Here is a 15,144-nt window from a genome sequence, read left to right as displayed (position 1 = left end):
CAGGAGTGAGGAATGAGAGGGAGAAACCTTCAGGTTGAAGGACTGTGTTTCTTATTAGTGTTGTCAAGAGTATCGAAGTATCTACACTGAATATCTGAAATGGTTTCAATGCTACAATTTTCCAGAACCGGCTGCGTTTTTCACTTTCCTCTCTGACAGCAAGTTGACACAAGCACAGTCGTGGCGCTGACACAGTCCCACCTCCCTCAGAGGTAAATTAACTCATAAACCTTGTTACATTCATCTTTCCTTAACAATATATCTCACATATGCCCTCAATGTGGCGTCCCCCCATAGTGTTGAACATGGTGTTGAATATCGTCACATTTTTCAAGGTATTGTATCAAAGATCTGGATTCCAGTATCGTGACAACACCAGCCCTTTCCTAACGTTTGCTTTCGTTGACGTCCATAATAACGTCATTTCTCCGTGTTTTGGATGCTAAATGCACAGACCTGAGCTGACTGTACGCTGCACTGTCCACTCCGGATGTTAATACTGACTGAAGTCTTAACTTAGACGAGTCAACTACTGTAGCACTATTTAATCTATAAAGATAAACACTGTCTGCAAACACATTTGAGACTTCAACAACCAAATTGTATTTCAAATGCCGCTGGAACTCATCGCACACATCCCTACAGATCCACAGACCTCTCGATCAGTCAGAGTGGAGATGATGCAAAGTGTTTCCTTTCTTTTGCTCTCTTGAGGAAGTTTTAGTTTCTACAGCTTCCGACAGTGTTTTGGATTCAGGCGTGACATCTCAACCTGTCAGGACAAGGATTTCCAAAAACTTCCATAGTTATTCTTTTTGTCTTCTCCAGGCCCGTTGACGTCTTCAGACTGAAGCCAGGAAAAATAAGGAAAAAAACAGAAGCTTTATTCTTTTCTCTCCGTGCCCTGTCCATCTTCTTTCCGTCTCTTTGCTGGAAGTGAAACGAGGCAGAACGAGAGGATGTGGGACAGACAGCCGTGAAATGGAGGCCAGGGCCCCTGAGGAGTGTGTGTGTGTGTGTGTGTGCATCTGCATTTTGTTCACATCTGTCTGTGACGTGTGTGTGTGTGCATGGAAAAATAACGTTTTCCTCTCCTGTCTTGTCTTGTGCACATACACAGAGATACAGCGTATATACCGTATCTTTCTGTGCATCTGTGTGTTTGTCTCGATCGGACTCGACAACAAGGCGACTAAACAGCTTTTGAAACTTGACCCCGGTCTTTCTGTCCATCTGTAACTTCACAATCCCCCCACATGAGCACGGAGACGCACACCAGCATGTTTACATCTTCTGCTCTCGGCAGTGCCACCCTGATTTCCGGAGGAACAGCTTTGTCTACCTCGCTGTGAGGGCGGCATGTTGTCAGAACAGGACCGACGTGAGCTGAACGGATCAGATGCACAGCAGCTTGACATGACTGATGGAGGAATCTGGACTCGCTCTCTCAACTTGCTTCTAAACTTTCTGCAACTGTTAACAAATCAATCGCTCAGTTTTGTTGAACTCTGAGCAGAGTTTCTCATCCCCTTTTTCAAAGTAAGTTTATAGCATCTCACAATAAAAACTATGTTAACCAACGATACATTAAATGCACAGTATGTTTATTGCACTGATTGGGGTTTCTGAATCAAAACAATGAAGCCAAAGGCGTAGTCCTGAAGCAGCACGGGATCATGGGAGTTGGTGTCTTCATTGTTCAAAACATTCTTCATGATACCACCACTGCTGATGAAAATCTATCCGACATAACTCAGGTAGAAAATGTTTGTGCACGACGAGATGTGTCGAAGTTTTATACACGTTACTTAAGTACAATTTTGAGGTACTTGTCCTTACGTCTTCATTTTCTGCTACTTTATATTTTCACCGCTACCTTTTGGAAGCAAATATGGTACTTTTTAGTCCACTGTGAATGTGTTTTGTGTCTATCACAGCGACATAAGACTTTATGAAACGCACCCTTACCTTGATTTCTCCAGGTTTGTTGGAAACCTCTGGGATAAGGTAAGAAGACAACAACAAAAAAAATATATCACAAAGTTTGAGTCACTATCAGATGCTGTAATGTGGATATAAACACTGGAATAACTGTATTAGAAAACCCACAGAAGTCAGAATTAGCAAGTATTGGAGCAGTAGAAGAGTTTGGGAACCACTCGTCTGTACTGCCGTACTCACAAAATATTTTTTTCTGCATTACCTTTTAGTTTCTTTTTCCGCAGGCAGCAAGAGAGAAGCCAAGACAGAAACAGAAGAGACTCTCGGCCAGTGAAGGCAACAATATGGTTTCAAATGTAGGGAGGCTAAACCACACGATGATTTCTGGGCTCCGTTTTTAAAAATAACATCTTTTTCATGTTCTGTAAATCATGATCGGGACCCCCCAAAAAATCTCCTGTGAGGCCTCAAACCCTCAACTGAACACCAACCGAGCGGTTCCTGCAAACCAGCGTGCTGCAGCTCCACCTTCGCCCGTGCATTTTTCTGCCATTAGTAAGAAAAGTGCTGCGTGTGAAACCTGAGCAGAGGAATCTGGCGGTAAAAAACACAAAATCCACAACACGAACACACACACACACACACACACACTCAGATAAATACAGCGTAGACAGGCACAGCTGCCCTGGTGTGTTTGTAAGTAGGTGGGTGAGGGTGTGTGTGAAACAGAGGGTTATATGAGATTCTCTTTAGGCCCTGTGCAATCACACACATGTACATTTCTCTGTGTATGTGTGTGTGACTCACACCAATTAGGCTGCAAACCTTGGCCACCTCTACATCCTCTCCAGACGAGGCACCAGATATCTCAATTAAAAATGAGGTAATATGAGAGCACAAAAACAGAGGAGGTATCAGGACGGAGGAACCGAGGGATACGGAGATGAAGCTGGTCCGCAACCTGATCCGATGTGTTCGCGTTCGGCCGGAGGACAGCTGCAGTCTCACACATGCGACGCAGTTAGATGGAGAGAGAGAATTAACCTGGTAGAAGGAAGGTGATTTACGAGGACTGGACGCTCGTTGTGAAATACACGTAAGACGGAGGCAACTTTTTGAATTCGTCTGCATGCAACATCTCACTGAGTGAAGGCGGTGTGATGTGAGGATGTCGGTCTGTATGAGGTGATTGGCCGCTTTCCGCTTCGAAAACTGGAAGTTGATGACCTGTTAGTGCGGGACGTTACAGAGAAGTAAAACAAAAAATGTGAACTAAAAGTGCAGAGAAAATGTAGAACTGAGTCATGTTTCTCTGTCAAGTCCTGTTTCATGTTTATTTCCCATTTGTCAACTTTCATCTCATGCTTCCATTTGTCTGATTTCAACAGTCATCGTGTTTCTGCTGCTTGATGAACATGAATCACGTACAAACGTGTTTATTTAAACGTGTTTGAATACATCTACGCTTGTAGATCTTTCTCTGCCTGTCTTTCCTCCTTTTTGTTCTGCCAATTATGACCAGATGTCAGCTGCTACGGCTGAGCTGCTCAATCATCACAAATCTAAACTCATGAATGGACCTGCATGCAACACGCAAACACACACACTCAGACAAAAAGTGCGCTGATTAACATAAAAAGCACAAAACTGTATTTCCGTGTTCACGTTCACTGAAAACACACTCCGGCAACGCACAAGTCCAAACCAAACTTCCTTCCTTCCTTCTTACGCACGGCTTCCCGACTCCAGCTCCAGACACGCTCCCATTGTCATCACATCTGGTTTGAACTATAAATTTTCTATCATTTCGCTCTTCTGGGAGGAGAAACAATCTCAGGGTTTCATACAAAGACGGACAGCGGAGGAAAAGAAGAAGAGAGTGGGAGGAATAAAAGACGAGAGCTCTCCTGGCAGTCAGGTTTTGAAGGACACTGAGGTTTGTGGAGCAGAAATTAAAAAAATATCTTTCTCAGTTTCACTTTACTGGTGGTCCCATAAATCTGTGCACACCAACGCATGCATACACACATGCACACCGCCTCAGATAAACAAGCACATACACACACACACACACACACACACACATACACAGGCTGTTTACTCTGAAAACATTTGCCAACCTACACACAATGAAAGAACAAACACTCGAAGGAATCTTCTAATTTCCCCCGCCAACAAAAGCCTGCCTTCACAAAAAAATGACTCTCCATCACTTCCAGTCACCGGGCAGCCGTGCAGTGGATGTTTTACAGTAATCAAACGGTAAAACGTCCGGGAAAAGAACGAAAAAAAAAAAGGTAACTGTGAAAATATTGATAGAAATTAAGTCGTGGTCGGAGAAAAATGAGCCGGCTGACTGAGGAAGGAGGAACGAGGGCTGAGATTGAGCGTTAATAGGAAAAAGGTGTTAAAGATACTTTGGGTTAGAAATTGAGAGGGAAACACAACAAGACGCAGGTGTGGGCTCATTACTGAGAGACGGAGCGGTCACAGAATAATTACGGCAGGACCACACAGGAGAGCAGATTAAACCGGAGAGGAGGAGGAGGAGGAGGAGGAGGAGGAGCAGAGACGGGAGGAAGTGAGGAGGCAAAGGAGAGAAAAACTCACTGAGCAGAGACGCAGAAATCTAAACTTCAAGCCCTGAGCCGATGAACACGAGCCATCACAACTGCATCCATCTATCCCTCCATGCTTCAGACATCATTCAGTATGCAGATTGTTCCAGCTATGAAAACACAGCCCTCCACGCTCACTGCGTCTCTGAGGAGATGCTGTGGCTCCTGGCTAGAGTTACAGGGAGGGGTCATCGCTGAAGGTTAACCTGGTGGAGCACAAAGTGTCACGATACACGTTATTGGATTTTCGCTGATATCCGCTCTGTCTGTGCCCTCCAACTCTTTTTGGCCGATTACCTGCGCTGATATATGCACATATTTTTTTTTCCAGCTAATGGTGCAGAGCATCAAGTCTCTCCTGTGTGGATTTAACATTTTATTACTTCTCTTATTGTCACAATGCTTTTCAAGACTTTTACTGGGAAAAATATTGGTCATTGATTTGCATCGCGTGGGCTTAATTTAGTGTATTTTTGGCTCGTCGTATCAGCAGGAACGTCATTGTTGGCCAATGCTAATTTTTCATTTTAAATCCTTTATTTAAGCCTTTCATTTTAGGCTGATACAGACGACATGCTTGACTTGAAAGTTTATTCTCCATCTTAGAAACAGCAGTTGACAATCTCATGTCAAATCTATTTAGCAGCTGTTTTGGTGCTTTCGATCGAATCAGATCATCGTCATCCTCAGCACACCCCAGTAAACTTTGAGGGCGTCTCCCCCACGTTGGCCAAAAAGTCGAGCATAAGGACGAGAAGTCCTAAAAAAATGTATATTTGACACTGGACAAACTCCACATGCAATATCGAGAATGTGTGGTACGATTAAACTTTTGTGGTGAGATTACTCTGAGAACTACACCTAGATTGTTGCAGGTGCATAAAAACAGCCAACAGTTACATTTACCGAACAGTTTTACATTTAAATAAACTGTATGTGTGCAGGTTTGGGTGACATTCCTGCAGGTAATGGCAGGTCTGTGGTCGAAGTAGAAGTACACAAAGCATTGGTCCTCTGTGGCCGGTGAGGCTAACTTAAATGACAAACTCCTGATTTGCTGGCGGGGGGTTCGCCCAATCCATTGTCTCTGAAGCATGTGAGTGTGTGCATATGTGAAACTGAATAAAAGGGACAGTGAATGAGAGCGAGCGAGTGAACGAAGGAGAGAGAGAGAGAGAGAGAGAGAGAGAGAGGCAGCAGCTGTCTGCCTGGATGACCTCAGCAGCAGCTGCTGCACCCGCCGCCCCTCCACCCTCCACCCTCCACCCTCCACCCTCCACCACCCTGCTGCCCTCTGTGTGCCAGCTCCCCTTTGAAGTTCAGGTCAAGACCGATACAGCGCCGGATCACATACCGATAGTCATTACTGGAGGTAAAGGGGTATCATTTAATGCCCATTTATTGTACATAATAGGATAAAAAAAAAAGATTCCTGAAACTGAAATTAAAATGCAAACTTTTACATAAACAGAAAATATCATTTCAAAGGAAAAACTGTAACTTAGCAAAAGTGACAATAACATCTATGGGTATTGTGGATATTGCTGCAACTGTAACTGTTGTTTGTCAACTGGTAATCCCTGACTTCATTGCTACTTTTAAGACTCCCATCGCGCTAGAAAAATCTTGTCTGACCGTTCGCTTTGTCAAAATGTGGAATATGAATTCCCGATAAAAGATATCGGCAGGTGATATCTGCATCAGAGCATTTTACTCCAGCCCGTCTTTGAAGTGCTGACGCGAGGCAGAGAGAGATGCTTCAGACAGATTCTGAGGATTCGCTGGAACCTGACACACACACACACACACACACACACACACACACACACACACACACACACACACACACACACACTGTCTTCCCTCCAGGTATTTTGTTTACATGGACAGACATTTGAGTCCCAGTATAGAAAGACACACACCTTGATTTGTGCTTCAGGCTACAGACAACAAAGTTTGTACAACTGATAAAAACACATAAAGACACACACACACACACACACACACACACACACACACACACCCTGACAACCGACTCAGCCTTCTGGATGCAAAATTGGAAAATCATTATGTAAAAAAAAAAAAAAAGAACAAGGCTCAACAATGAGTCTTTTATAGACATCAAACCTAAGACACAGATTGCAAACTACACTGACGCAATGTCGTACACACAAGCAGAGCCGGGGGGAAAACAAAAGCATGTTCTCTAACAATCTCATTTATGATCATACAGGAACACACAAGAGTAACAATTGTGGTCGCACACACACACACACACACACACACAGTCCTTCATTGTCTGACGGGCTGATTGCTGTATAATGGCCCCGCTAATCTAACCTGGCTAATTATATATCCTAGCAACTCACACAACAGAATCAATGAAAGCGAACAAGTATGAAACGACCGTGTTTTATCAGTCTGTCATCTTGAACAACACACAAATCCACTCAAAATCATCCTCTGTTTGTTCTTACCTATGATGATGAGTGTGTAGTTGACGTTCACGCTGCCGAAGCCGTTGGTCGCCTTGCAGATGTACGTCCCCGCGTCCTCAGTCTCCACCTCTTTAATACGCAGAGCGTGCTGTAGGACCCTGAACCGGGTCCAGCCGCTGTGGATGTTGCGGTTATCTTTGGTCCACATGATGAGCGGCGGGGGGTCGCCCTCCACGGGGCAGGGCAGCTTCATGGTGCGACCCAGACGGACGCTCTGCCGGTGGGCCACTCGCTCTGACACCCTGGGTGGACCTTAATGGAGAGACAGAGGAAAAGGAGAATTATTATTCTGAAATACTTTACAGTAACTGTGCTGATATATGGATATGTTGTTTCACTCTACGCCTCTGAAAACAAATCAGATAACAGGAAGTGTAAACAACCAGGAAACTTAAGGACATTTAAACCTGCTGATGAAACTTCACACAAGTTTTTTGTTTCCAGCAAATCCAATTTTTTCTAACTGAGTTGGGATGAAAATCAGTGAATAGCTGCTGCTTGTGTCCACACAATTCAAATCTTTGCCTTAATAGGTCATTCTGACCCACTTTGGCAGAGACACAACATCTTCCTTCTAAGGACAACGAGCCGTTGAAGCATTAAAACTAGGAAACCTCAGACGACCAATATTTGGAAAAAATATAAATCAGAGTAAAATCTTAGTGTCAAGATACAGAACAATCAGTCATCAAATGCAATTAAGTACAATTCACTCAACTGTGGTACTCAAGTACGTTTTCTGTTACTAATACATCATTTCCACTATATTTTGGAGGAATGTAACCAATCAGATAGTGTTGTGGGCGGGGCACTGAGTGAGACCACAGACTGATAACAGACAGAGAGGTGGCTGCATCGAAGCCGAAGGAGATCATTTTAAACAAATTATTTCATCAGCAAAAAAAAAACAAAGAAGAAGAAGAGCAACAACAAAAAACACTAATTGTTTGCGTTTGATTCGAGTCACCAGCCTGTGATCAGCTGAAGGTGACAAAGGACTGCAACTACGGATTCATTTCATTTTCAAACACAGTAATGGTTTAAATCTATGAAATGAAACAAACAAAGAGAGAGAATAAACGTCCCAGAGCCCAAAGTGACGTCTTCAGTTATCGTGTTTTGTTTGTAACTCGTCCAAAACCGAAATATGTTTTCATTTTACAATAATTTATGACAAAGAAAAGCAGCAAATCTTTTATTCGGAGAAGCTGCAACCTGAGAATGACTGAATGCATTTGTTACTGTTATTGCTTGAAAAAATAGTGCAAAGACATTTCTGTTCATGACTCATTACTCTCTCAGGTTATGATTTAGATATCAAACTTTCATACTTATCACTGTCATATCATTGAGGGATGCCCTGGGTGTGCCTGTAACCAGATAACTGCACTGTGCAGACTGCGTGGTTTCACAGCGTATGAGAGGCTGCAGCCCCACAGTGATTAGGCGTGTTGAGCGATGGAGGCATGTCAGCAGGTTTTAACGCCAAGGTTAGGATGACCTCTCATGATGCTCTCCTGACATGCCCCCATCGTCATGCTTGCAGCCACTCACCGCTTGTTTTCAGCAAAAGAAAAGCACCTTATATGGCATTTAAAGCAAAGTGATTATCCTGTAACCTTCAAGAAGTTCATAATGGCTCGGCTCAAACACTGACATTTGAACACAGACGACAATAGATTCCCAGGCAGCAATCACAAAGCCAAGCTAATATGAAGTGAGATGTCGTGTCGAGACTTAAAATCAGGCGTGACCTTGACCGCTCAGTAGCCGGTCTACTGTGAAACCACACACTAGAAAAACAGAGGGGGGGAAGAAGGAGCGAGCTGACTGACGGGGAAAGATGGGAGGAAATTAGAGAGTGATGGAGAGAACAAATAGGGGCGAGGAGGAGCCGGAGAAACAGAGGAAGGAAATAAAGGGATGGAATTTAAGGGAGTCGGTCTGAGAGGAGAAATATGGCCGAACAGGAGAGAAGTACAAAGAAACACAAACAGGAAGATGGAGAGATGGGAGAAGGAGGAGTGTAGGAGTCTGCAAGGTTCAGTGCATCTCCGTTCGACTCCTCGTTACTCCTTCTGGGTTAAAACAATAGCCTCTAAATATAGCACCGTAAAACACATAGCAGGCCACCGTGTAGCAAACAAAGTGTCCTGACAGACAACAAAAGGAGATTGTATGGAGAAGCATCAGAAAACAACCTCCTTCAGGTCACGTCCTGCGGTGCCAGAGAGGGGGGGTTGATCTGAACAATGTGCCTGATAGAGGCTTATCAACAAGAACGCATAAAGCTCAGAAACGTATGTGAACACACCTCAAATGTAAACGTTTAACTGCCCCTTTGTCTGATGCTTTCTTATCACAGGGAACTAACACAGCCCGGTGCCAGGTACTACATATGGAGACCTTTACTCTGCCCTTGTAGACTGAAGCCTCTGGTTGTTTTCAGTCAGCTTCTGACTTCAGGAAGAGAAACTGAAGTCAGGATGTGCCAACAGGGGAAGAACAGGCAGTTCTAGTAGAAAATGGTAAAGTTGGTAAAGCCAAGACAAACACATTGTGGTTCAAACTGGAAGTAGATGCTCGAGGTACTCGGGGAGTGATGGTGCACAGAAGTCAAAGTTTGGTTCATTCACTGCTTTAGGAGTCACGCTTAAGTTTGAGTTCGGTGCTGCGGGAAAAACCCACCTCAGCCAAATCCATGAGGATACATTTAGTTTCATCGGGGGATGCTGTCAAGTGTGCGTTAGCATGTTCACATGTTAACAAATGCTGCTAACAGCGTGGGAGTAAAAGTTTCCATTCGAACTTTGGCTCCGCATTACGAGCATTAATCTACATACCATGCAGTCTGCCTGCTGCTGCGCACACTGGCACTGAGACTCAAAACCATTACAGCTCCATCAAGTGCATTTCCACATGTGGACAGGACCAGATTGGGGTCAGACTGCTAACTCTGCCATTAACGGACGACCCGCTCTGCCTTCTGAACAACTCTGTGAAAGCCTGAGGGATCATACCAGCCTGTTTGTACTTTTTATAGTACTGTACTAGGTTATAACATTTTACTGCAGCTGCAACTCATAATTATTTACATAGTCGATTAATGTGTTTTTCCATTAGTTGTTTGGTCTTTAAAATGATCCATCAGTGTTTCCTGAAGCTGAAGATGACGTCCTCAGATGTCTTGTGAAAGACTTTGTTTCCCATGAAACAGAGAGTCCTCAGATAATTAAAAGTATTTCTACATGTTTGCATTTCTTTAGGAAGAACTCAGGAGTGAGTATGAGCAACAGTAACGGCCGTAATTCACAGCCTAAATAAAAAAAAAGACTTGCTGTTTATTGGGGCCGATATTCAGCATTTTCCCAATTACCAGCATTTTCTGGCTCTGATGCAGCAAGTTATCAAATAAATGCGGCACAGAAAATACAAATACACAAGTAAAGTACCTCAAAATTGTACTTTGATATAATACTTGAGTAAACTTTACTTCCATCACTAATTTTTTTCTTTCACTGAAATGTTTATCGGTGCTCAGTGTCTCCTCCTCTGTTTCGTCCACGAAAAAACCCACATTGGTCCGCTACACTTCATTGGCCAGCAACAATACGAAACGATACCTGAATCTGGATTATTTGTAGATGTAGGAGATGAATAGGCTGAAGCCCAGAAGTGTAGCTGAGTCAAGCTGCTTATAAAAAGGAGGAAAGTAACAGTAGTCTCTTAGTTTTTCCTGGTAGACGGGCTGTTGTTTCAACAGGAGAGCAGGAGGTGGACACAATGATGGATGGATGGAGGTGAAATGTGTGAAAAAGACATTAGTCACACAGAGGTATTCACAGGAGCCTCTCTTCCTCTCTCCTCCTCCTCCTCCTCCTCCTCCTCCTCCTCCTCGCTCCTGGCCGGGGGAGTGTGTTCGTCCAGCTGTATGGCTTTCTCATCAGGGGCCTGATAGCTTCCTCATTTTCCTCCACCTCTATTTCTTTCTCTCTTCTCTTTCTGTTGCTTTTTCTGTTGTCCCACTTTCACTCTAGGTTGTCCTGACTCTCTCTATATGAATTGTGGCTCTTTAATGTCCCTGTTTTTTCTCTCTCCTTATTTATTTCTTCCTTCTCCAGCAGATTGAAATCTCATTCCCCTGAACCCTCACCACTCCCCTGCTCCCTCTCTCCTCCTTGCCCTTAACCCCTTGCCTCCCCTCACTACCTCCTCCTGTCCTCTCTTTCTCCCTGTCAGCGCTCATTTCCTCCCTCTTTATTTTCCTCTCTTACTCCCCGCTCTCTCTTTTCTCTTTCATCACTCTCATTCACACCGTCCTCTCCGTTCAATGCTGTATCTCGCTCTTTTCCCTCCTGTGTGTGATTTACTGGTCTCCTTCCTCTGTTGCTTCCCCAGAGGATCACAGGGGCAGGACCTCTACCTGAACCTCTCAACTTTCGACAGTTAACCTCTCCTACATCTCTCCCCGATGAAGGGAACACACACCAGCAGCCTCCTCTCCTCCTCCTCCTCCTCCTCCATGGCCCATGACCGACGTAAAGTCTTTTTAAATCTGTCTCCAGGGGTGAAACTGAAGCAAGCAAAAAAACCTATTCTTCTCTTTCTCGAGACACGGGGTCTGTGAGTTAGTGTCATTTTCTAACTAATATCTACTCCTGAAAGGAAGAAAACGCTGCAAATATTGTATCTAAATGATGCTAACGACAGTCTGTGTGTCTTTGTGCTTGTGCATCTGTCTTTGTGCGTCTGCAAAAGAAAACTGAAGGTCTGTTTAGTCCATTTAGTCCTTACGGTGCTCCCTTACCTGCGACTGGCTCCGCACGACAATCTAAAGCACCTTGAAGATTGTTTGTCTGACTCCACACATGCTGTGCACGCCCTCCCTCCCTCCCTCCCTTTCCCCCTCATACAGTGTGTAGGTAGGTTGTACAGTACGTGCACGTCTGGTATTCTGCCTACTAACAGGAAAACACAGCCCAACGTCAGACGCTCCCACAGAGCTGCACATCCTCTGCCTGGATGGAGTCTGAAGGCCACACAACGCAGAGCAGGACTCGGTTCATACAGTCTGTTCTTTGACTGGTTACTCCCAAAACAACTGTAAATACACGGTTTAAGCTCTGTTAATGGAGTGCTTTGACATGTTGGGATAAATCATATCTGTTAAATCAGTCAGCTCAATATGAAGCTGGAGCCAGAAGACAGTTAGCTTAGCTTTGCAAAAGAGATTTAGAGCAGGGGGGGGGGAGCCAGGCCATCAGGAACAGAGCCGGGCTGTGAAGCCAATTTGACTTGAGTGTTATAACTGTGTAACTGCGAGATGACTCATTTCTACCATCAGGATTTTATCTATTCAGGCCGATAACATCTAGAAGAGCTGCACGGTGCAATCTCTTCACAAGCAGCCCGATCCACCACGGCAGAAAGCAGTGTTGAAGAGCGAGCAGCGATGGTCACGTCCACGGAGCAGCGCTTACTTCTGGAAACTTGTGAAAAATGTAAAACTGCAGCCATGCATGCATAAAATCTGAGAGTCGGGAAAGGCTGAGTCATCGAATGCAATCGTAGCTGAGCTTGAACTATCTTCTTGGAGCTGAACTGGATCTGTTTGTTTGTTTTTTTTAATCAATCAACTGAAAAATGAGTCAGACTAAACAAAATAAGCCTGACTTACTTGGTAATCTTGCTTGAGGGAACAGGCCCATTTCTTTTTATTTTTTTATTTTAACAACTTGGCAAATAAACAACATTAAAAGTCTGCAGAATTAGTTGTTACGGTAAAGGCCCGTCAGTGTCGAGGGGGAAGTGTAAGTCACACTGTATCTAAACATACGTGCAGTATCATGGATGACTAGGTTCTGACTCAAATTCACCTCACACTTTATCGTCTCTCCCTCCGATCCTTCCTGTCGATCCTGTCATGCCTCACAGTTTCTAAAGCTCTGGACCGCGCTCGTGCCGTCCAGTTCATCCTAGCCTCAACAAATCTTCTTACTGAGGTCCAGTTCAGTCTCATCTCGTCATGACCGAGTAAGAGTTTTCTTAGATTTGTCTCATCTCTGTCACTCAGGACTACTTTTCTTGCTTTAACTTACAAATACATCTCGCAAAGCTTTTTGCATTTTCCCACGCTAACATTAGCAGATATAACACAGTCGAGTGTGTTTTCTTTGGTTCTCTGCTCGACATACTTTGTTGAAATTTCAAAGATCGCTGCCAACTTATATCTGAGCGCAGCGTTGTTTGTTCAAATCAGAGTCACGAAATGTCTTTGACAGATGTTTCCATGAGTGAAAAAGGTGACAAAGAAGGATCTGCGGTATTTTTTATATTAACAGGGAAACTATAAAACGGCCACAAGAACACAACTGAGGTTTCATTAAAGCAGTCGGAAAAACTCGTTGTAGCATCTGAACACTTTGACATTTGTCTATGTGCTGAAAAATTACCTGCTAATTTAGTCGTTTTTGTGTTGCATATTTTGGCGCTGTGTGACAGACGGGATTACACTTCATGCTTTGGATGGAGAGCTGGGTTTTAATGCCCTTAACGTTCCACTGGTCTTAAGAGTCAGATGGGTCTGCAGAGTCCAACACAACGTTGTTGTTGGCAGGGAAGCGAGACTGGAGCGAGAGGGGAGAGCCGAGGAATGCTTTTGATGGAGTGCACTTAACAGCAGGACTCAGCGTTGATGTACTGCGCAAGGTAGAGGTGTGTGTGTGCGTGTGTACAGTATGTGTGTGAGTGTGTGTGTGTGTGTGTGCATGCTGAGCTATGCTGATGGGTCCACAAGAGGTCATCGTTATTATCGGATCAGGTATAAAAGTAACATTTACCTCTTTTCTTTCTCTCTTGTAATTTTAACTAAGCTCACAGTTTATCCTTTCGCAATGCGCTTCAATGAGAATGTGTGCGCTCGACTCAAATTACCTCCAAACCGTAAGTCCGTTATTTACGCAACGCTTTCGGTGAAACCCTGTAATCCCCCGCTGTTGTGTTTTTGTATCTGAATTTTCTTTATAAGCATGGATCCGGTTATCATATCAGCGCTCTCTAAATTGATCACGACCAGTTGGATGGCTGGTTGTGTAACCCCACGTTAGCTGGGCCGAGATTTAAAGCCAACAAATGTCTTTCCTGCTCTTCATGCAGCTCACTCACACACACTCCAACTCAGTCAGGCTTTTTTTTGTCGTTGGCCTGGAGCAACAGGCAGACTGATGGGTGAACATTAAGTTGTCTTCCTTAAGTTCACACACACACGATCAGAGACACTTTCTCATTTGGACCCAGTCACTTCCACCCTAACAGTAGGTCAACTGCTGCTTGTTACTCCGTCCTGACAGTTAACACCGAGCCTGAGGCTGGGGTGGATGTACCGACATCATTCAAGGGCTACACGGCACACTCAAAACCAAAGGCTTACACTTGTCTCACACACACACACAAAAGAAAAACACACAGCGGCCTGAAAAAGTTTGAGGAATCTGCTGAGTGGTCGGTGCGGCCACCTGATCGCCTGAGCGACTCACGCCATCGACTCTCTGAGAGCACACACACGTAAAGGTGTAAAACCAGCTGTAATCCTTTTTACATTTGTTTGTATCAGATATTTTATCACCTGATAATATTCTCAGACGTTTCCTAGAAGTGTGATTTCTTCTTGCTCTCACATTTTCCCTCCTTTTACTACATCCTCACTGCTCTTTCTCCCTCTGCTCCTTTCACTAAAGCATTTCTAATTAATGGTTATACTGTTCCACCTTTCTTCCCTTCTGGCTGCTGCACCTGTTTGCTTTTCACGGGAGAACAAAGTTCCCACAATCAGGTGAAAGTATAAGAACAAATGCGGCTATTTTGAAAGAAACCTACCGAACGAGTTGCTGTGATTGAGCACAGGTTGTGTTTGAGGAGCTTTAGGCTCAAAGATTTCCCCCAAAACCTCATTTAGAAACAAAACTTCACACATTTAAAGAAACTGGCCACAACATGAAAGTGTAGGAATGATATTAAATTGCCATATAGTCGTGCACTTCCTTCCAAAAACAAAGACCAGTGTTTAAGTTTCATGTTAATGTCCTGAA

General features: G+C 44.1%; 1 protein-coding gene across 1 annotated transcript in view; it reads right to left on the bottom strand.

Annotated features, from left to right (window-relative positions):
* The window catches only part of fgfrl1a (fibroblast growth factor receptor like 1a), a 74,616-nt gene that overhangs the window by 39,051 nt on the left and 20,421 nt on the right, over positions 1 to 15,144 (bottom strand). Inside the window, exon 3 of the mRNA XM_084353341.1 lies at positions 7,037 to 7,309. Coding sequence (XP_084209467.1) covers positions 7,037 to 7,309 — 273 coding nt within the window. The remainder of the gene's footprint in view (positions 1 to 7,036; positions 7,310 to 15,144) is intronic.

Source organism: Pagrus pagrus, assembly GCF_965226575.1.
Source record: "Pagrus pagrus genome assembly, chromosome: 5".
In the NCBI taxonomy this organism is placed as follows: domain Eukaryota; kingdom Metazoa; phylum Chordata; class Actinopteri; order Spariformes; family Sparidae; genus Pagrus; species Pagrus pagrus.
This window is presented reverse-complemented; position numbering and strand designations above follow the sequence as displayed.